At 42.0% G+C, this 23950-nt stretch overlaps 1 protein-coding gene across 1 annotated transcript; it reads left to right on the top strand.

The window, feature by feature from the left end:
* Positions 1-16396: 16396 nt before the first annotated feature.
* LOC117541577 lies at positions 16397-22169 on the top strand. Its single transcript, XM_034208787.1, has 4 exons — positions 16397-16563; positions 16801-17147; positions 18072-18176; positions 22065-22169. The coding sequence occupies exons 1-4, from the start codon at positions 16413-16415 to the stop codon at positions 22167-22169; spliced, it is 708 nt and encodes a 235-aa protein (XP_034064678.1). The 5' UTR covers positions 16397-16412.
* The last annotated feature ends 1781 nt before the right edge of the window (positions 22170-23950 follow it).

The raw sequence follows: 23950 nt of genomic DNA, 5'->3' as shown, positions 1-23950 counted from the left end.
TTGTAAAGGTCTTCAATGACATCCACTTAAACACAGACAGTGGCAGAACTTCAGTGTTAGTAATAATAGATCTCAGTGCTGCGTTTGACACTGTTGACCACAACATATTACTAGACCGACTGGAAAACTGGGTGGGACTTTCGGAAACAGTTCTAAATTGGTTTGAATCCTACTTAAAGGATAGAAACAACTTTGTTTCTAATAGGTAAATACACATCTGAGTTGACAAATATGACATGTGGGGTTCCTCAAGGCTCCATCTTGGGGCCTCTTCTCTTTAACATCTACATGCTACCACTGGCTCAGATAATGAAGAACAACCAAATAAGTTACCATAGCTATGCAGATGACACACACATTTACGTAACAATTTCACCAGGAGACTATGCTCCAATTCAAACACTGAGTAAGTGCATTGAACAAATCAATGACTGGATGTGTCAGAACTTTCTCCAATTAAACAAAGATAAAACTGAGGTAATGGTTTTTGGAGCCAAGGCAGAACGTATAAAAGTTAGCGCTGAGCTTCAGTCTGCAATGTTCAAAACAACAGATAAAGCCAGAAATCTAGGTGTAGTCATGGACTCTGACCTGAGTTTCAACAGTCACATTAAAACAGTTACTAAATCAGCCTACTATCACCTAAAGAATATATCTAGGATTAAAAGACTAATGTCACAGCAGGATTTGGAAAAACTTGTCCATGCTTTTATCTTCAGTAGACTCGACTACTGTAATGGTGTATTTACAGGTCTCACTAAAAAATCAGAAAGCTGCAGCTGATTCAGAACGACGCTGCTCGAGTCCTCACTAACACTAAGAAAGTGGATCACATCACTCCTGTTCTGAAGTCTTTACACTGGCTTCCTGAGTGTCAAAGAATAGATTTCAAAAATACTGCTGCTGGTTTATAAAGCACTGAATGGTTTAGGCCCAAAATACATTTCTGACCTCCTGCTAAATTATGAACCATCCAGATCTCTCAGGTCTTCAGGGACTGGTCAGCTTTCTGTCCCCAGAGTCAGAACTAAACATGGTAAAGCAGCGTTCAGTTATTATGCTCCAAATATCTGGAACACACTCACAGAAACCTGCAGGTACGCTGCAACTCTTACTACTTTTAAATCCAGGCTGAAGACTTTTCTTTTTGTCGCGGCTTTTAATTGAACTATTCATATCTTAGACTGCACTGTAACTTTTATCCATTTATTTTTTTATAGCTTTTCTTTTTAATGACTGATTTTAAATGCCATTTTCTTAATGTCTTTCATTTTTTTAAAGCACTTTGAATTGCCTTGTGTTGAAAAGTGCTATATAAATAAACTTGCCTTGCCTTGCCTTTAGACCCTTGCGGTTTATTCTTAAAAACCCTTACCCTTACCCACCCCCCATTTTCCCTCTGCTGGTCTATGGCCTTGTAGAGGGTAACGAGGTACAGAGTCGCTTAGATAAGCGGGGGAGTGCATCCGACGGAGAGATAGGTTGTTGTGCTCCCTATCTCTGTTTCTTATCCCATATCTAATAGAACTGCTCGGGTCTTGATAGATTTAGTGGGGAAGTTCATGAGATCTTTTTAGAGGGTTATTAAGAATAACTTTTATCCAATGACCTTTTCCCTCTCTGTCTGTGTCTGTGTATTCTCTTGTTCCGATTAACCCAGCCAAATCTTTTTTCTTGTTTTGTATTTATATCTACGCTGGGATCCGGAGTCGAGGCTGATCCTCTTGCTGTAGTCCTGTGTCTTGGATCCTCTATCCTGAGTTCTGGATTAAGTCGTGGACTTCGGGTCGTGGCTGAACCTGTCTCTGCGGTCCTGCCTTGGGTCTCGTCATGCTGCTTCCCTGATGGCTTCCACAGGATTGTAGCTGACATCCTTGTGGATTCATCTTCTTATTACAGACACATGCATTTCCTAACATTCGGTCTATATGCTGTAAAATGTATTATCTCTTCGATTTACACATGGCATCTATTGCACGTCTGTCCGTCCTGGGAGAGGGATCCCTCCTCTGTTGCTCTCCCTGAGGTTTCTCCCAATTTTTCCTTAAACTGTGGGTTTTCTCTGGAAGTTTTTCCTTGTACGATGTGAGGGTCTAAGGATAGAGGGTGTAATTTTTCTCATACTGATATTCTGAACAATCTGTGCTGTTTTATTTGCTGTAAAGTGTCTCTACTGTAGGCTATTTTTATTATATGTACAGCACTTTGGCTCGACCAAAAATCGTTTATAAATGTGCTATATAAATAAAACTTGATTTGATTTGGATTTGATAGCTTGATTGCTTATATAGTTATATTGTTACATCATAGACAAAAACTACAGTTTTTTTTCATTTATTATTTATTACATTATAGAAAACTGTTGACCTCTAATAATAAACAAATAACTCTTATAAGGAGAATAACAAAAAATACACAGGCCTACTTTTAAATAAATCAGCATACAGATGTAGCGCTTCATTTCAGACGCCTATCCGTGCGGGTCCGTGATCGGCACGGGGTGGGCCCCTGCTGAAAAGGAAAACCCCCCCGCAGGACTTGATACGCCCCCTTGATAAATAAATGTAATTTTAATGAAACCAGCTGCAATGGATCATGGATCCACCAGGGGGAGCCGTGAAAAGCTGCCACACTGGAACTCATGTGAAATAAACAGCTGATAGATCTACAGGTATCTGATCGGATATTTGTTAAGATCCATATGTCACGGATAGGATCATATTCTGTGCTAAATAAGAGACATGTAATCATTTACAAAACATCACCATGTTTTTATTTAACAAAATAATGTTGTTTAATTCACGTAGGTGTAAGTACAAAACCATCGCTATGTGTTTTCATCAGGAAATGCAGCCCGGCTCAAACTAACGATTTTCAATCATCATCCTCACAATCATTTAATGTATCATATGTTCGCGAATTGAAATGAATGCACTAATACATGTAGTTTAATCCACGTGAGTTTACAACAACAAAAATAATCGCTTTGTTTTTATATCACATCCGACCGGAGGAAAATGCAGCACGGGTCTCACTAACAATCATCCTAATCCCACGGGCAAACAATAATATGTACAATGTTAATAGTTTACTGTATTATTAGTGTCTAATATTACTGCTATAACAATCACACATTGAGTTGTTAAAATCAGACCGTTGTTTTTTTTAAACAGTCTGAATGAAACGGCAGCTCTCAGGTGATCAGGTGTGTGTTTACCAGTGTCGGGACTAACGTGTTACAAACTAACGCATTACTGTAACGCAACTACCTTTTGCGGTAACTAATAACGTTACTAGTTACCTATTCCCATTCAGTAACGCCGTTATAGTTACTGTGATTTAAATGGGTGCGTTACTGCGTTACATTATGTGATGGAACTGAACCGAATCTCCCTGCGGATGTAGTTTACAGGCGAATACAGCGATGTCCTCTCACAGCACCATGGAAAAGTGAAAGTAACCAGAGAGGAGTGATGATTGGTTAACGCGGGGTAACATTTCAGGGTAAGCCAATCAGAGACAGAGTTGGGCGGGTCTTGCCTTATGGGGAAAATACACACACACACACACACACACACACACTATGGCAGATGCAAGTATCAGCGAGAGCAGCAGCGCATTTACAACTTGGAGATATAACCACTATTTTCAATTTGTGGGGATAAAGGACGCACAAAATATTATGGTCAAATGTAAACTGTGTGCAGGACAAAAATCATTGTCCGCATCGAATAACAGCAATGCCAATCTCCTGAAGCACCTAACAAATGTACATGATTCTATAAAACTAGTCGCCAAAGACCCCACCGTCTCAACCACCGGCAGTGACCCAGATGGAGCAACACCATCTAAACAGCCAAAAAACGATTTTTTTAAATCGCCACATGTCACCCAGAGTCAACTAAACAGATTGATTGCTGAAAATGTGTCTTCAGTGTCAGTCTGACAGTTTATTATTTATCTAAATGTTACTGCCAAAAGAGTGTAGTTCTTGTTAATGTGTATACTGCGGTGATTTGACCTTATTCACCCACGGATCTATGGGTTGGGGTATTGTTCTGCACGGACATTTTAGTGAACCGGACTTCCTGTTTCCGCCGGTCTTCGCTTCCCGGGAATGAAGTTGTGTACAATGGTTTTCAGATGCTAAATAAAAGTCTAGCTTGTACCTTTAGGCGCATTCACACCGCAGTACTTTTCCCACAAAGGTTCATGAGAACTTAGTTCATGAGAACTCTTTAGTTCTCATGAACTAAGTACAGATCGCGTTCACACCGGAATAAGTCCCTGGGGGAGGATTAGGCAAATGAAGCCGCTGACGTCACTTCTTCTTCTTCTGCTTTGGGTTTACTGGCAGGCCGCAAACCACTTCACGGCGTATACTGCCGCCCAAAGTCCCTGGCCGGAAGTCCCCGGAGTTGGGGACTGGCTTCAGTAGAAGCTGCTTGGACTCCCAGCAGCTTCTACTGAAGCCTTCCGAGTAAATCGCCAGAATGCCGACACCTCCTCATCTCCACCGCTCCCATGTTTTATTTTGTGTTGCCATAAGTTAGTCTCTCTAAGTTTCTGCGCTGGGCTAATGCTAATAATGCTAATGCAAGGATAATAAAATGGCGGCTTTACAAAACTTTTTGGGAGTTTTACGGGGCGTGGTTTGCAATCCGCCCAGCCAATCAGAAATATAGCTTTTTTCTCACAAGAGAGCCGCACGAAAGTCCCTGCTCTCTAGCAGGGACTTTCGTGGGGGTAAAAAGGTTCTCATGAACTAATTTTAGTACCGGCTCTTTTTGGTGTGAACGCGACAAAAGAGTTCTCATGAACTAAGTTCTCATGAACCTTTGTGGGAAAATTACTACGTTGTGAATGCGCCTTTTGATACCCCGCCTCCGACTCCCATCTCTCGTCACCACAACACTGCCAAAAGAGTGTAGTTGTTTTTCAAATCAAATCAAGTTTTATTTATATAGCACATTTATGAACGATTTTTGGTCGAGCCAAAGTGCTGTACATATAATAAAAATAGCCTACAGTAGAGACACTTTACAGCAAATACAACAGCACAGATTTGTTTAGTTTTTATTTCATATTGCACTACTTAGAACTTGATTGTTGAGGCTACAATAAAGATGCCTGCTTTATTGTTATTGCACAGATTACAGGTACTGAGACAACGAAATACAGTTTAGCTTCTAACGGTGCAACAAGCAGTAAAGTGAAAAGTAATGTACACAATCTACAGAATAAAATATATAATGCATTGAATGATGAATAAACAGTGAGCTTGGGTATGAATACACTAGCAGCCTGTGAGCAGTATTAACAGTGTGTATGAATATGCTAAGATATATAAAGTATGAAAACGGTAAGCAGTGCAAGTATAGTATAACATATATGGATATTAATTTCATGATAAACATTATGGAACAATGATGAAAAATGTGAATGGAAGTGGCGACGTAAAACTGACACAAAACAACAAACAAAAATCTTTTGAGAAGCCCCCATGTTGCCTGTGCCTGTATGCTGCAAACTCTTTGTTTAAAACTAATTGGCCATCGGAATGTGTGGAGTAAGTCTCCAAAGGGGGAAGGTCACATTCCACAGCTCTCCCCCCCCCCCTCCTGTGATCTCCCAACCCCCAGTCTTTAGGCTTGTGTTCGCACATTTCAGTGTTAATTTTTTCAGTCAAATTGTTTCCATGGCAACAACAACTTCCTGTCAACAGCACTAACTCTCCTTCAAAATAAAAGCATGTCCATACAAAATAGGAAGCCAAGCCAAATTACACTTAAGACATATATCAATCAATGTTTATTTATATAGCCCAATATCACAAATGTTACATGTGTCTCAGTGGTCTTCACAGTGTGTACAGAATATCAGTATGACAATACGACACCCTCTGTCCTTAGATCCTCACATCGTACAAGGAAAAACTTCCGGAGAAAACCCACAGTTTAAAGGGAAAAATGGGAGAAACCTCAGGGAGAGCAACAGAGGAGGGATCCCTCTCCCAGGACGGACATACGTACAATATATGCCGTGTGTAAATCGAAGAGATAATATATTTGCAACATAGGTAGTCCAAATGTTTGGAAATGCATGTGTGTATAATAGGAAGATGAATCCACGAGGATATCCATCCAGGACCTATGATCCAGGACCACAGCCACGACTCAAGATCCAGGGCTTGCGATCAAGGACACAGGACCGCAGGATCATCCATGACTCCGGATCCCGGCGTATATAGACACCAAAAAGAAAGACATTTGGGGAAGCTGGGTTAATCGGAACATGACTACACAACACAGGTATAGACAGAGAGAAGGAAGAAGTAAGATGTCCCCCGACAAACTAAGCCTATATCAGCAAAACTAGGGGCTGAATCTAATCAGCCCTAACTATAAGCTTTATCTAAAAGGAAGGTCTTAAGTGCACTCTTAAAAACGGATAGGGTGTCTGCCGCCCGAACACAAACTGGAAGCTGATTCCACAAATGTGGAGCTTGATAAGAAAAGGCTCTGGCTCCCATTGTACTTTTAGAGACTCTAGGAACAACCAACAACCCTGCATTCTTGGAATGCAATGCCCTAGTACAGGGGTAGGCAAGTAAGTTTGGCCTTGGGCCAATTTTTTGCTGAGCCGCAAGATGGCGGGCCAGAACATAATCAAAGCCTAATACAAGGAATTGATTTTGGAAAGAGGGCGCAGCGCCCCTGTTCCCCGGTTCAGAAAAAACTCTGATATCGTTGATAACCCTCCATCAACACTCTGATGCGCAGTCAGATCCGCTGATTGGTTCACTGATGATATAGGCGCCCAATCCAGAGCCTCTGGCTAGACCCGCCCAAAGGGAGGCTCGTCCTCTCTAGCCCCATTTCAGTCCCAAAGCCAGGGCTATTATCTGTATTTTAACAGACTTATCTTTTAAATTGAGGTGTAGCCTATTTATTGTTCTCTTCAAAGTTTATTTTTCTCTATGAAATTTTAGGGAGGATGGTCCTCCCTTTCCTCAATGGACGAGCCTCCACTGAGTAAAGTAGAGTTATTAACTAGGTAGCAGTGTTATTTAACATACTTTTATTCTGATAAGTATTGTCAAGTTCTCTGGGTATTTGAGTGTTTGCCCACATTTGAGAGGCTTGAGGGGCAAAGGGGACGCATGGACAACTGGAATCCTTGTTCCTTTTCTTTATTTCAACTTTTCAAAGACACATTAGGATTCTTTCAGGTTGAAAACCTTTAAAAAATACCAAAGGACAAAACAAATCAATTATAGCAGTTTTGCTTTGCAATTTAATATATTATAACCTAAATTAATCAGTAACCAAGTATTTTACTCAAACTCAATGTATTTAATAGTTAAATAAGTACTTTAATTGACCTGGTTCCCCACAACCACACATTTGCCATATGTGACCCGCTCTATCGAAATCAGTCGAAAGTCGCAACGGCTCATTTCAAAATAAAACGTGGATTTGCGTAAAAAAACTAGTTTTTTCGGGGTTCGGGTGTTTTGTTTGATTTTAAATAAACAAAGTCTTGGATTTCAGAATATGACATTTTTATTTCCAAAATCACACGATAAATACGTTTGAATCTTGTAAAGGGAAGATGACAGCTCTCACTCGCCACTCTGCTCTTCCCCTCCCTCCGATATGTCGGGACAGAATTTATTTTACCGGACAAAATTTGAAACTCACCGGTCATGTTTCAATAATAATAATAATAAGAATGGTGTAACAGAGTTTCCGTTAGCAGGTAATCACCGGACTATGACCGGATATGCTGATGTTTAAAACTCAGTTAATGGGGCTCATTTTTATATTGCTTCAGTTTATAATCGTTACAGATCGAAAAGTTCGGATTCATTTTTCAATAAATGATTCCACAAACAACAAAAAACATCATTATTACATTCAAACAAACTACTTGTAGTAGATGAAGACGTACATTATTCAAAAGTTTACATTAACTTTGAATAATAACACGGGAGAAACGGATGCTCTCTTTTCCCCTCTCCCTCCCTCTCTCTCCTGACAGCCCGTCAGTTTCTCATGCAGCTCGCTAAACAGTGGGCGGGGCTTCAGGTGATTATGCAGAGCTGCGTGTCTCCGTCAGACTCAGCAGCTGATCTGATATCTCTCTCGGGTCTGGTTATACTTCACTCGCGTTTATGACCATATCGATCAGATCCAGCTCTCCTGATCGACCTTTATAGAGAGCACCGATCAAACTATTAAGAGTGAATATCGGCCGATAATGACCTGCGGCCGATCTATCGGCGGCTAACGGAAACCCTGATGTGCGACTGTCTATGTTGTAAAAAAAAAAAAAAAAAAAAAATCTCAAAATAATATTTTATTTTTGATTCTCAAAATTACGGGCCAAATATTATTGCTGGCGGGCCAGCAATGGCCCGCGGGCCGCCTGTTGCCGACCCATATCCTAGTAGGACAGTAGGGTATAATGAGTTATTTAAGGTAAGATGGCGCCTGCCCATTAAGGGCTTTGTAGGCGAGAAGAAGAATTTTTAATTCTATCCTGTGTTCTATAGGGAGCCAGTGTAAGGCAGCCAGAACAGGAGTAATGTGGTCCCTTTTCCTAACTCTGGTTAGTACACGAGCTGCAGCATTTTGAATCAGCTGAAGCGACTTGACTGACTTCTTGGTACACCCTGATAATAAAGAGTTACAATAATCCAGCCTTGAAGTAACAAATGCATGGACTAGTTTCTCTGCATCGTTTTGAGGCAAGATATGCCTGATTTTTGCAATGTTACGTAGATGGAAGTAGGCGGTCCTTGAAATTGATTTTATGTTGGCGTTAAAGGATAAATCTAGATCAAATATAACACCAAGATTCCTTACAGTCTCACTGGAGGCCAAATTAATGCCATCCATAGTTAGTATATCTTTAGATAATTTTTTTCGTAGATTCTTCGGGCCAAGTACAATAACTTATAAAAAAATGTAAGGTCATCCACGTTTTTAAGTCCTTGAGGCAGTCTTGAATTTTATCTAGATGATTAATTTCATCAGGCTTGATTGATAAATATAGTTGAGTATCATCCGCATAACAATGAAAGTTTACAGAATGATTCCTTATAATATTGCCTAACGGAAGCATATATAATGTGAACAAAATAGGTCCGAGCACTGAGCCCTGTGGCACTCCATGGCTAACTTTGGTTTGCGTGGAAGATTCATCGTTGACACGTACAAACTGAGAGCGTTCAGATAGATAGTACCTAACCCAGCCTAAAGCAGTTCCCTGTATGCCAACTAAGTGCTCTAATCTTTGCAATAGGATATCATGGTCGATAGTATCAAATGCAGCACTGAGATCGAGCAAAACAAGAATAGAGACATGTCCCTTGTCTGAGGCTATTAGAATGTCATTTGTGACTTTAACCAGAGCTGTCTCTGTACTATGATGTGTTCTAAAGCCAGACTGAAAATCTTCAAATAAATCATTGTTTTTTAAGTAATCACACAGCTGTTTTGCGACCGCTTTCTCAAGAATTTTTGAGAGGAACGGAAGATTAGAAATAGGTCTATAGTTGGCTAAAACCTCTGGATCGAGGTTGTGCTTTTTAAGAAGCGGTTTTATCACTGCTACTTTGAATGATTGTGGAACATAGCCTGATAATAAAGACATATTAATAATATTTAATAAAGAAGTGCTAATTAATGGAAAAACTTCCTTCAACAGCTTAGTTGGAATTGGGTCTAAGATGCACGTTGATGGTTTAGAAGAGAGAATCATTGAATTTAATTGTTCAAGGTTTATGGCTGAAAAGCATTCTAGTTTACTATCTAGTGTAATATTATAACTTACGTTTCCGGGAGCTGTTGATAACACTATACTGGTTAAAGGCAAGTATACAAAAGTAACGTGTTTGCAACGAAAGTAACAAACACAATGCAATATCCTTTTCAATTTCAAAGAACACAAATTGGGTTGTATACATTAACAAATAACTATAGAACAGGGGTGCCCAACCTTTTTTGAACCGAGAGCTACTTTAAAAGTTGCCAGTCTGCCGAGATCTACCAGTCCAAATAGAGAGGCGTAGCCATTAGTGACAGCCTACAGGTAAACACTTCTACTTGTATAAAACTGACCTTTGTACGATTAATAAAATAATCTAGATCCTTTATTTTACCTCTTTCTAATCTACACACATACAAGTATTTGACTGAAGTTACACAACAGTGTTGTTGATACAGAGTTGGAGTTTATTCACACGTCACATACTGGGTAATGTTTTAAAGAAACATTGAACAGTGCTGCCACATATGTCACAGGAAAAAAAGAAAAGACACTGAACCCTTTGCTATTATATACAAATAGTGTTGCTACTAAAGTATAAATTAGGCTTACTAATAAGACAACTCAGATCTGAAGCTACACAGGAATCTGCTGCCAAAGTGCAATAAAAAAGACACAATTAATACAATCAAACCCTTTTTTTTGTTGCATTTTAGTAGAGTATAAAAATAAATGCCTTTTAAAATAGGATGCAAGCAACACTAGTTTCTTAACCTGAATTGATAATAGACTAATCAATTTAAACAGAACAGATCTTAATGTTTGCATTCTTATACCATTTTTTACAATAATTATAATGAATAAGTTCAAACAAACTAAAACTTACAGCTGATTAATAACGGTATCTAACTTGAGTTTTTATTATATCAAAAACCTGTTGAAAATGCTACTGTTATTTTTACTGTCCCCCAAAAGCGCGTCGGCAGCCTCCAGGAATGCTTCTTTCACAACTTTGCCATCTTTGAAAGACTCCATGTGTTTCGCAAGAACGTGACTGACACGATAAGATGCTATGGTAGCAGCCTTGCTCTTGTTGTTGGGCCTGGTGAAAATGGACTGCTGTGCATTTAGCTGTCCTATCAGGTCCCTCATCTTTTTGGAGCACAGGGCAGAATTAGGAGGGAATTCCGTCTCGTAGCGTTTGTGCACTGTTTTGAAATGCCGCTCCTAAATTACCCTTCTTCGATAAAGCCATGCTGGCATAGAGTGGTGAAGTGCCTCCCCTTCCGGTGGAGCTCCATGGAACCTTATTTCGGAAAAATTATGTATTGAAGTCAATGGAGAGAGAAAGATAATTTTTCGATCCCGTTTGAATTGCGCCACAAATTACACATATGATGTTTGTCAATTTAAAAGATAATTTTGCAAGTAAAAAAATTGTGTCGTAAAACTGTGAAGTAACACATTTTTTTGTGTGAAACGCTCAAAGAACTACATCTCTGGTCTTGCACAACAACACACGTCACCAAGATGGCCGTCACTACTGTCTTGGTAAACAAGGGATTGACTACCCTCACTATCACCACAATGAAACACGTCCAGAAGAATGTCATGCAAAGCTGCCTGCCTGCCTTCCTTTGATTCTCTCTGAACTGCCTGATCTGTTTAATGTCAACCGTTTGTGCAGATAGAATGAAGTACAAAAGATCGCTGATGCTAATGTAGCGTTAGCGTTTCTCCCCCGGGCTTAAATGGTGTATTATAGAATGATCACACCGGTGTGACAGTACTCTTCAAAGGGTTCATGAAATATGACTACTACTCTTACTGTTTAACATTGTGGGTTACTTAATGTTACTTAATGTTAGGGCTAATACAAATGGCAAGGCTAAGGCTGTAATGCTAACTAACGTGCTTGCTACTAGCTAGGTAGCTAACTTGATCCAGCCACTCCTGGTCCTTTCATCAGACGGGAAGCGAAAGAACGCGCGAGACCCATTGCTGGTATGATAACAACCTGGTACTAAGCACACAGGCATCTTGTTAAAGTTATCTTATCTTAGCTATCTCTTATATTTAGCGGAGGAAAACAATTGTGACATCAGTTATGACATCACTTACGGTCTTTCTAGTTATATATTAGTTATATAATCATCCTCCCACTCGGAGTGAAAATTATATATTTTGGGCTTTTTTGTTTTTTTGCTTCTGCCATAATTGCGGTCTTGTGTGTGAGCGGACTGTAACTCCTGTTGTCACGGACAACGTCAGCTAACTAGTGCACTGCCCACCAGCCACGTCCCGACACATGGGGTCACGCCGGCCAATCACAAAGCTTTGATGCGTTCAAGTGCATTATTCTGGCACAGGAAGATTATGTTATAGGACATTAACGATAAAACAGAATATTGTTGTTCTATTTTTAGACACATCTCACGATCGACTGGGAATCTCCCTCCCTCGGTTGGGCACCCCTGCTGTAGAATAACAAAATGAATGCCGTGAATAAACCGAAATACACGTGTTTAAGCGGTTCGCTGCTGATTACTACGCACCGAATATTCGGAGCCCGAAAAATGGTATTCGGGACAGCCCTAATAGCTTGGTTTCACTTGACGTCACACCGCTGCGTTCCTTTGGCGCGAAATTCCATTGGAGGTCAGGAAGTAATTTACTACAGAGGATCTAGCTGCTGTTACCATTGTGAAAATGCCGGTGTGTTGTGTAGTTTACGGTTGATCCAATTGATCCGGCCGAGAGAAAAACAAGAGGTTTTACCGAGTGCCGAAGGTTGTCGTCCATAAAGCTGAGCAATTTAAGAAGCTAACCGAAGAACGCCGGAAAAATGGCTTTCAAACCTACATCTGCGGTCAGGAGGAGCAGAGTCGTCTAATGCACGTGTCTGCAGTGACCACTTCATCAGAGGTATTAGCTAACTTGTTTTTTGTGGCTTTGTTTATGTATTATTGGGTTGTGGTTAAATGCTTATTTACCTAGTAATACTGATCATGTTTAAGTTACCTGTAGTCTAATATGGACTTTGTTGGGACTTTTTAGGGTGCCCTAGCGCTTTGGGTGACGTTGAGTCGGTAGACTGAGCTCCCACTGTTAGTCTCGGTTACTATGGCGTTATATTTGTGCCTCTATCCTGAGCACGCAATGAAACATGTTGAGCATAGAAAATGCGATTGAGCGCGCACTTGAACATTTTTGAGCACAGAGAAATATATTTTCTCTCATAAAACTCCTGCTCCGTGCGCAAGCAGACCGCTGCACGCGCTCTCTCTCCCCCGCTCGCTCGACCTCTCCAGCCTGTGCGCGCTCTGCTTTGCCTGCGCTCGCTCAAGTTGTCACAGCGTTACAAATGTGCCACAAAACCAACCAATCGGAGAACTCGAGAAGGTCAATTCTGATTGGCTGGTCCAGCGCCATGTAGAGAGAAGAGTTGCTACAGCGGAAGTCCAAAATGCTTGATCGTCACGTGGTTCAGAGAGACTCAGAAAGTTCCCGGAAGTTCGTGGCGGGCCATTTGAATCACGATTTGAATGCATTAATAACAGGATAGAAATGCAATTTTTGGTTATTAGTGGTCAATAAATGTTTTGATTTGCAATATTTATACAACATATCGATATGTGTATGTAGTTACATCAATGTGTGTGTGTTTTTTTTTTTTAAATGTGCTAATATTTGAGCATTAAGATAAAATAAGAAGTAGCCTACTTTATTGATACCAATTGGGGAAATGTTTACGCTGCAGCAGCAAAAGACAAGGAGGCATTGTACATTAGACGGTTAAAAGACTATAATTAAACAATCGAAAATGTAAACATCTTAAATAGAAATAACATAGCATTACAACGTAGAAAGTAGAAAATATACATAGTGTGAACAGCTATCTTACCTGTTAACATACATGTTAGGCTAACGTTGCCTTGGTTAAAGAGCCTGTTGTTTATTGCTTTGAATTCTTTAAAACAAATATTATCTTCTTAAACCTGTATGGTAGTCAGGAGCATCACATCCTAATGTTTGATATATTTAGAGGGTGGGAAGGAAGGTTTAAAAATTCTGATTAGATACATTTCTACCATTTCTTTAATTCATGGTGGTTTTAGTAATCCCTTGGTAATTGAGGACACAAGTCATCTAAAGTACTAATGTAATCTTTATGACTTTCAGAAAGGACAGGAGACCCACAGGTGCCTATATCAATGATTGTCAACTGACAGCAAAATGAGTCAAAGGGCTAGCAGCAGCATGATGATGATGTTAAATGTGTTGTTTTAGGAACATCCATTGTAAATAAATGGAATTCAATAAACATTGAATAGCATATCATGCCGTTTGTCTGTGCCTTTTCCTCTGTGTTGTCCTGGCATATCGTCTCCCCCATGGTTTGCTGTGCTGCCTGGGGATGCTCCAAGCGCTCAGAGAAAGGAGTATGAATGTAAAGTGTCCCCACTGACACAGAGAGGAGGAAAGAATGGCTGGCTCAAGTCAGCAGGAGCAATTTAACTATCACAAAAGACAACAACAACATATGTGAGGTAATCATATTTTTCACAAAACGAAGACCACACCATTGGGAAGCTTAACGTCTGTTTAATCAAAAATAAGGAACAGGGAGAGGCTTGCAAAACTTTGGGAGTTGAGACTCAGGTGCAGGGTGAGGGTCTCATTGCAGGTCTTCAGGCTCCATTGAATCCCCCTGAGGTTCTTGTGCTGAGAGAGGGAGACAGGAGAAAGGGTTAGATACATCAAGCAATAGGGTGGGAAATTGCTGACCTATTTTAAACTTACCTTGTGTTTTCACTCTCACTTAAGTCCCTCTCCCTTTGCCATCAATCCAAAATCAGCTGAGCTGCAACATAATACAGACAGGTAATAATCAACAGAATCACAAGGACATTATATGGCTCTGCTAAAAACACTCACCCATAAGTTACGTTTTTGTTTACTGTTTAGAAGTCTCAAATATCCACTCTAAATCCATATCAATAGCGATGTATCACACAAATAGCTCTCTTCCTTATTATTGTGTAACGTTAACTATATTATACTAGCTTGAACTCCAAGATGGATATCCTCATTTCTCCACCCACTACAATCACACGCCCCAATGTTATATTTAACTAATATGTAACTCCCTCCACCCCGGATAAAAGCACGTTAAGAAGCCCCTTTTCTCTAATTCCACAACGTTGGAAGAAATAACATTAAGAGAACGGATTAATAGGCTGTTCATGGTTAACGTGTGTTGTTGCTAACTTTAGCCGGTATCCTAGCCTCATCTGTCCGGTTGAAAATTAACGCAAGCATATGCCCATTGTAGAACAGGAAACAGAAGTTGGTCCAGGTTCTGGTCAACCCAACATTGTGATAGAGAGAGAAACATGTTTTGTCATTCTGCCACCTCTATGCTTACAGCAAGTAATCAATACCTCAGAAGGGTTCATGTAGCTACATGTATGCTACGGTTTGTTAGCGGTTTGCTTAAACTACCCCTATTCTTTCACACACAGTGACGTCACGAGCTACCCACAATGCAACGTGCGCCATATATCTATATAGAAATACGCCATTTTCCTGGAGGTGCTAATATCCTGGAGGTGCTAATATAAACAGCTAGGTAATGTAGCCAGGCAGAGCGCACTAGGTTTTTTTTCTGAATTAACGACCGAAGAAATCGCTGCATGTCTTCGGATTACATCTCTGGACTTGAGGGGTGTGCTCTAGGTCGTTACCAGCGTAAACTAGAGCTGTGTGGGTTGTCCGATTGCCTTTACAGACTGCCTGCAGATGTATGGAAAAACGACTCTCGAAAGTGGCCTTCGGTCGATTTTGGCAGCATCTACGTCTATCTTCTGGAAACAACAGGTGAATACCCCACTTGTCACAATAATATTATCATGCCAATGCATATATGTGATATTTTAGAGTTGACTAGATATTGATCAAGGCAATAGACTATGATATTCTGCTTGCACCTCGTGTGAAATGGTGGATACCGGAAGTACGGTGTCGCCCTCGGCCCAAAACCCGTATGTGTGTGTGAAAGAATAGCTATGTTGTCGGCTAGCAAACTCAGGCATTGCAAACAATAACGTGATATCAGAAAACTAGAAATGTATTACTCACCTGACACTGTGTCGTGCTATTCTCTTCATTCGAGTCTGTCATGTCCTGTAAATGTCAACGATAGATGTGTAATAAGAACGTCAACAGCCTGATGGTAACCGAAAATCCCTCTCTCATCTCAGATAGAAGATATGATTGGAGACGACCAGCCAATCAGAATTGACCTTCCCGAGTTCTCCGATTGGTTGGTTTTGTGGCACATTTGTAACGCTGTGACAACTTGAGCGAGCGCAGGCAAAGCTGAGCGCGCACAGGCTGGAGAGGTCAAGTGAGCGGGGGAGAGAGAGCGCGTGCAGCGGTCTGCTTGCGCACGGAGCAGGAGTTTTATGAGAGAAAATATATTTCTCTGTGCTCAAAAATGTTCAAGTGCGCGCTCAATCGCATTTTCTATGCTCAACATGTTTCATTGTGTGCTCAGGATAGAGGCAATATAACGCATAGGTTACCACACAACAAGTAAGCCCAGATCAGAGGCATCTCTTTGACGAGAGCAGAGGATGGAGCTCAAGGAAGACCAACAAAGACAATCAGAATGTGCAGAGGCTTTGTTGGATCTCCTGCAGACAACCGAGAGCCCAGAACCGACACAGCCCCCGTCTGACAGCCCACAACCAGAGGACACCAGTGGGATATTAAATGACCAACAAGGTAAATTAACCACCAGCATTATTATTAAATATTACAAATGTGATTGTCAAAAAATCAATGCAAACTTTGAATTAGGTTTAGAAAATAGAGTACTAACTTGAGAATCTGCAATAATTGGAACAGAGAACTTGCATGTCTGTAAAAAGGTTGTCAAAAAGATAACTTCACAACAATTCACATTCATATTTGACTATTTTAAATAACTAATTATGCTTGCTACTGCTATATTGTATGCAGATGCAGGATGCCAGACTGATTTAACGATGGAGGACATCGAGAGCATGGAGGATGTTCTGAGACAGAACACAACAGAGCTGGGAGATCTTCGGACAAAGGCACTGGACACAAAGTTCAACCAGGAGTCCTTTGAGAACAACGAAGAGAAGACAAAGTTTTACACCGGGCTCCCCAACTTCTTAGTTTTACTTCAGGTTTTTCAACTGTGCGAGCCCTACATCACCTGTGGCCCTATGTCTGTGCTCTCCAAATTTGAACAGTTCATTTTAGTTTTGCTGAGGCTGAGACTAAATCTTTTACTGTGCTTCACTAAAGATACCTGCATTCACCGGGGGGAAAAGTCAGCTGTCAGCATACGAGGTGGAAGAGACAAGAAAAATAGCTAATGTGCATATTCATGTCAAAAGAGTCGTAGGATTAGTCAGAAGAAAATATCAGATTCTGCAAAGCATAGAGCACATGCTAACAAAACCAGGTGAGGCACTAGCATTAATTGACAAGATTGGGGTTATTTGCTGTGCCTTGTCTAATCTGTCAGTGTCTGTCGTCCCATTGGAGTAAAGTCATGGAGCTGTAGTCTTGTAAATAAGAAACCATGTATTATTCAGTATCATTTCATCTTTTCAGTAAACATATTTTTGTGTTCAAACATCTTGTGTTCAAGTCTTTTCAGTAAACATATTTTTGTGTGTTGTAAATTGTGTAGCCCTACTCAATATACAACTTTCATCTACATTCATGATTAATTCAACAATATTCTAGAGATGACAATTGGTCTGGTGACGCTCCCATGTATGGCCAATGAGGTTATTGTAAATGTAAATAAGAAACCATGTATTATTCAGTCTTCTTAGTATCATTTAATCTTTTCAGTAAACATCTTTTTTACAATAGCAATATATCACACAGCCCTACTTCCTCTAGTGAGTGTGGTCAGTGAATATGAAGGTTAAAGAGCTGCCACTGTGCAAATAATAATGCAACAAGAAGAGAACCACAACTTCCGGGACCAGGACAGACTACAGGTGCTGGTAATCACGCCTTCTCTCCCTCCTGATCATCTTGCAACTGAAACTGAAAAATGGAACAGCAGACAGGGAGAGGAGGCTTTTAGTCACCTGATAGTTATGCACTATCATGTTCTTGTGGAAAAAAATGAGCACACCAACTCTTTATTACTTTTACCTTTCCCCTTGTAAGTTGCTGTCCCAACACTTCAGGGAGAACAGTCTGAAGAAACTCTCAACTCTGGGAATTATGTTGTCCCACAGGTCCACATCACGCACAATTCTCTCTACAAAGAGGTCATTTTTAGTCCAGACAACAAAGTCGCAGTAGTCAACGTCAACGACGTGGAGCTGAGCCTGTACTTGATGGTAGTAGGCATGTTACATTACATTACATTGCATTTAGCTGACGCTTTTATCCAATGCGACTTACAATAAGTGCGTTCGTCCAACAAAATACAACTTGAAGAAAACAGAATCATAAAAGTACATCAGGTTTCATAGAACAAAAACATTTCAAGTGCTACTCAACTGGCTTTAGAAAAGCCAGTCCTTTATTAGTATAAAAGTGCTTCGTTAATAGTTCTATCGCTCGAAGTGGAGTCGAAAGAAATGAGTTTTCAGTTTGCGCCGGAAGATGTGCAAGCTATCTGCCGTCCTGATGTCAATGGGGAGCTCATTCCACCATCCTGGAGCCAGGACAGCAAACCCACGTGTTTTCGCCGTTGGGAACTTGGGTCCCCCTCGCAGCGAGGGCGCAGCGAGTCGTTTGGCTGATGCAGAGCGTAGTGCACGCGCTGGGGTGTACGGTTTAACCATGTCCTGGATGTAGGAAGGGCCAGATCCATTCGCAGCATGGTAAGCAAGTACCAGTGTCTTTAAGTGGATTCTAGCAGTTACCGGAAGCCAGTGAAGCGAGCGTAGGAGCGGAGTAGTGTGGGAACATTTAGGAAGGTTGAAGACCAGACGAGCCGCTGCATTCTGGATGAGCTGCAGAGGTCGGATGGCACATGCAGGTAGACCAGCCAGGAGGGAGTTGCAGTAGTCTAGATGTGAGATGACGAGAGCCTGGACCAGAACCTGAGTCGCTTTCTGTGTCAGCTGGGGACGTATCTTCCTGATGTTGTAAAGCGTGTATCTGCAGCAACGGGTTGTAGCAGCGATGTTTGCAGTGAAGGACAGGTTGTTATCTAGGGTCACACCCAGATTCCTTGCAGTCTGAGTCGGGGAAACAACTGAGGTGCCGATGTTGATTGTTAGGTCAAGAGTGGGACAATCTTTTCCCGGAAGGAAGAGCAGCTCAGTCTTGTCAAGGTTGAGTTTGAGGTGATGAGCAGACGTCCACTGAGAGATGTCAGCTAGACAAGCAGAGATGCGTGCGACAACCTGGGTCTCTGAGCGGGGAAAGGACAGAATTAATTGGGTGTCATCAGCGTAGCAGTGGTAAGAAAAACCATGCGGGCTAATGACTGATCCGAGCGAGTTTGTGTACAGGGAGAAGAGGAGGGGACCAAGAACAGAGCCCTGAGGGACCCTGTAGTTAATTGACAAGGGTCGGACTCAGACCCTCTCCAAGTCACCCTGTAGGTACGGTCTTTCAGGTATGAGGTGAGGAGGGAAAGTGCAGAGCCTGAAACTCCAAGTTTTTGGAGAGTGCGAAGGAGGATCTGATGATTCACCGTGTCGAATGCAGCAGACAGGTCCAACAGGATGATGACAGAGGAGAGGGATGCAGTTTTGGCAGTGTGCAGTTCCTCCGTGACAGCAATGAGAGCAGTTTCTGTGGAGTGACCTGCCTTGAAACCAGACTGGTGCGGATCCAGAAGGTTGTTCTGATTGAGATAACAGGAGAGTTGTTTAAAGACAGCGCGTTCAAGTGATTTAGACAGGAACGGGAGGAGAGAGACAGGCCTGTAGTTTATAACATCAGACGGGTTGAGAGTGGGTTTCTTTAGAAGAGGGTTTACTCTTGCCTCCTTGAGACTGTTTGGAAAGTGACCAGAAGTTAGAGTAGTGTTGATGAAATGGGTGAGAAACGGTAGAATATCAGGAGCGATAGTCTGAAGGAGGTTTGAAGGGATAGGGTCCAGAGGACAGGTGGTAGGGCGGGCAGAGGTAATGAGGGTAAGAACCTCACTTGGAGAGAGAGGGGAAAAGGAGGTAAGTGTGTTGGTGGAAGGAGGGTCTGGTGACCCAGCGGTGAGTAAGAAAAAGAAGAGCGAATATCATCAACCTTTTTTTCAAAGTGGGTAACAAAGTCGCTTGACAGAAGTGCGGAGGGGGGAGGAGCTTTTGGAGCGTCCAAGAGGGTGGAGAAGATGGAAAATAGTTTTTTAGGATTGGAATAGGAAGATTGGATCTTATCTTGAAAGAAAGTGCTTTTTGCCTGAGAGATCGAAGCAGAGAAAGAGGAGAGGAGAGCTTGATAGGTTAGGAGGTCGTCACGGTGTTTGGATTTCCACCATTTCCGCTCTGCTGCCCTAAGGAAGGTGCTATTAGCACGCAGTGCATCATTTAGCCAGGGAGCAGGAGGGGACTGACGAGCCTGCCGAGATGTGAGAGGACAGAGCGAGTCCAGAGAGGATGAGAGAGTAGAGAGGATGAGAGAGTAGAGAGGAGAGTTTCTGCAGCAGAGTTTGGAGGCAGGAGTTGGAACGAGTCAGAGGAAGGGAGGGCTGAGAGCACCGACGAGGCAAAGGTAGAGGGGGAGAGGGAGCGAAGGTTACGGCGGACAAGTGCAGGATGAGAAGAGATTAGTTTGTTATGTTTGGAAAGGGATAGAGAGAATGAAATGAAGAAGTGATCGGATGTGTGGAGCGGGTTTACAGAGAGGTTAGAAGTAGCGCAGTTCCTTGAGAATATGAGATCAAGGACATTGCCAGCTTTATGAGTCGGTGGGGACGGAGACAGTGAGAAAGCAAAGGCGGTTAACAGAGATGTTAGTTCGTCTATCTTCCCCGTCTGGAGGTTGAAGTCTCCGAGAAGTACAGCGGGAGGGCCAGTTTCAGGGATGTGTGAGAGGAGATTATCTAATTCCTCCAAGAAGTCCCCCAAGGCGCCTGGTGGACGGTAGAGAACAACAATGGTTAGCTGTATAGGATGGGTTACTGTGACGGCATGGAATTCAAAGGTGGAAGGAGTGAAGTTAGGTAGCTTGAAGAGGGAAAAGCTCCATTTGGGAGAGAGCAGGAGACAAGTGCCACCTCCTCTGCCAGTTGGTCTGGGTGTATGGGAGAAGGAATATGCAGTGGAGAGAGCTGCTGGGGTGGATGTGTTGGATGGAGTAATCCAGGTCTCAGTGAGAGCAAGGTAATCCAGAGACTGCAGGGAGGCGTAGCCAGAGATGAAGTCAGCCTTAGGAACAGCTGACTGGCAGTTCCACAGGCCACCTGAAACTAGATGTTGGATCTCAGTGGAGCATGTGGGATAGACGAGAGCAGGCCGGTTATATCGATTACGAGATACACAGGGCCAGTGATTATTGCGAGAAGACACATGAACAGGAATGGAGAAAATACACATGATTATAGCATGAGGGGCTAAACAACCAAATAAAATGAAACAAAATAAAAAACACCAGCGATACTTAGCTCAATCAAAGTAGGATTTGCCTCCTCTTTGCCTCCCTCGTGACTCCCACAGGACTCTAATGTCTTTGCCAGTCTTTGACTCCCACAGGACTCTAATGTCTTTGCCAGTCTTTGACTCCCACAGGACTCTAATGTCTTTGCCAGTCTTTGTCTGACGCTCCAGGAAAGTGCTACCTAAAATGGACACCTGATTGCTGAGTTCTCACAGCTGTGGGGCAACGTCCTTTTAATTAGTTAACTCTCTGCAGCTGGTGGCCCTCAAAAGGAAATCTAGACTGGCTTCGTCCTGATTTCTTATTGTCTTTTAAGTCAATTACATTAAACCCTAAGTTATAAAGTTCTGAGTTTAACCCTTAATACAGTTACACCTACTCAATAAAGCTCTTAGTATTCTACAAATGTTTAAATCAAAGTTAACCCTAGTAGGCAGTTAGATCACTTTTAAGGTTTCAGTCAAATGACTTTTCCCAAGTTTCTGTCTGACAGATGCTGTAGCGGTTTTGAGTTTTTAAAAACACAATTCCAGTCAGATCAACTACAGAGCATTGATACAGAGTACACACACTGAAACAGAGAAGTCTACAAACAGTGTTACTCACACAATTCTAGAAGTCTCCAGTAGCTTTCTTGTCAAAAACTAGTTGCACACTGCATGTCTCCTGTCCAGCTTCACAGTGCCCCCATCGTTGACGAGACAGAAGCCCTGTTCTCCAGCACACAGGCGAAGATTGGCCTCCTCTTATTTGCTGTGTGGGCACTAAAAGTTCAATGAAAAGAAAAGCAATATATTGTACTGTAAATAAGTGTCTGCAGCTCAAAATGTATTGGGAGAGGATCCCCAGACTCAGGATCACGTCACAATCCTATACTTACCCGCTTTACTGTAGCACAATACTGAACAAATAACTTACCTTTATCTCACAGATACCAGTTCCATGGCAGGTGCACGTGACACAACCGTCTGGCGACGCTCCCATGTATGGCCATTGAGGGTTCAGCCAAAGCCCGCTGTCTTTACAGCTGAAACCCTGGTGGTGCAGACTTTGTACTCCTTCATACTGCTTTCGGGCAGTTGCCTCGTATTTGCATCCATACCTGTAATGTATACAACAAGGAACAGAAATAGAACATTGTACATTATAAAACGGACAAGTCAAATCAAGCAATCTGATTGGTTCTTAGCCGTGATATAATCAGCGTATACCACGGGTAGAATTGTAAGTTACTTTTCACAACAAGTTGGTATCCCTCCGCGTCTGAGAAAAACTGTATACAGTTGCGTTGAAAAGCAAACTGCCTGCAATTTGCTTTTCAAACTGGAACAAGGAAGCAGCGGAGAAGTAACGGGGCAGAAACCCTCCTTTTTACGCAGCGGCCCAGATGCTTCGCGTCGGGCCGAACCACGCCCCTTAGCTGTGATATAATGAACAAATACCACGGCCTGTCGTGAGCTATTGCTTAATTATACCATGGTCTGGGTGAATACTCCATTCTGATTGGCTCCCTAATCCCCAATAAATACCTTGTTGCAGCTGTAGAGAACTTGTGTGCCTCTGGGTAGCATATGGACTTGATCAAGGACTTTGATGGCTGTGCAAGACTAGTCTGTAGAACCTGCTTCAGTCTTGAGGCTGTGATCCTTCCTGCTCTTTGGCTAAACCATATTGGTGATAAGCTCTGGTTTCTGGTCTCCTCCTCTACTGCCTGGACCTGTGGCTGTGTCAGCTCTTCCTGTCTGAAGTCCTGGCATGCATTCTGCAACTCTGTTGGGGATAGCTGTAGTATATCTGGTGTCCTATACTGAGGTAGTGGTTTAGGTAGCTTGCTCACAGATTTAGGGACAAATTCTTTGTAATATGGTTCCCTGGACATCAGTGCAGCACTTTTTGGGGAATTTCTGCTCAAAGTCTTGAAAAACTGCATATACCTTTCTGATCCTCGTTCCAATTTTGAACCCTGGACTGTGGGACGCTGAAATGTGTGCTTCTCACCTGTCCTTCCAGCAATGGCATCATCCAGTTTTTGCTTTTTGGATTTTGCGGATGAAAAGTCTATCATCGCAACTGGAGCAGCAGGAATCTGGACATGTGAGAGACAGACCAACATGTATGTGAACATACATGTAGGTGCAGTGTAACAATGAGACAGGCAAGGACGGCATGAACAGCTGACTGACCACTGGGGTCTGAATACCTTTTTGACATGTGATGGCATTAGCCACTTGCACTTCTCAGTGGTGCAGGATGCAGTCTCTCTCATCTTCACACCTGCTTCGATTGCAAACAGAACTGCTCCAACATGTGAGCAGGATTCTGACAAACTGTATAGACAGAGACATACTAGAATAACTAGATTGATCGTAAAAGCTAGTAATGGTATAACATGAATATTATAGCAGGCATTATTTTGTCTGAGCTTAAGTGTTGTGTCAAATATGCTTTGGGTTGGGATATTTATTTTATGACTTACCCAGCCATACAGTTACAGTGTGCTGTAACAACCTCTCCATCTTCTTTAGCTACAATCCACGTTTTTAAAATGGTGTTTCTCCAG

The sequence above is a fragment of the Gymnodraco acuticeps genome, unplaced genomic scaffold, assembly GCF_902827175.1.
Source record: "Gymnodraco acuticeps unplaced genomic scaffold, fGymAcu1.1, whole genome shotgun sequence".
Lineage (NCBI taxonomy): Eukaryota > Metazoa > Chordata > Actinopteri > Perciformes > Bathydraconidae > Gymnodraco > Gymnodraco acuticeps.
Note: the sequence above shows the minus strand (reverse complement) of the source record. Positions and strands in the feature narration are given on the sequence as shown.

Bases quoted from the DNA above. Each gene is read 5' to 3' on its own strand.
- LOC117541577 (XM_034208787.1), top strand. From the start codon at position 16,413: ATGGAGCTCAAGGAAGACCAACAAAGACAATCAGAATGTGCAGAGGCT. The intron at 16,564-16,800 runs GTAAATTAACCA...TATTGTATGCAG, and splicing joins GATATTAAATGACCAACAAG to ATGCAGGATGCCAGACTGAT. The intron at 18,177-22,064 runs GTAGTAGGCATG...TCTCCTGTCCAG, and splicing joins AGCTGAGCCTGTACTTGATG to CTTCACAGTGCCCCCATCGT.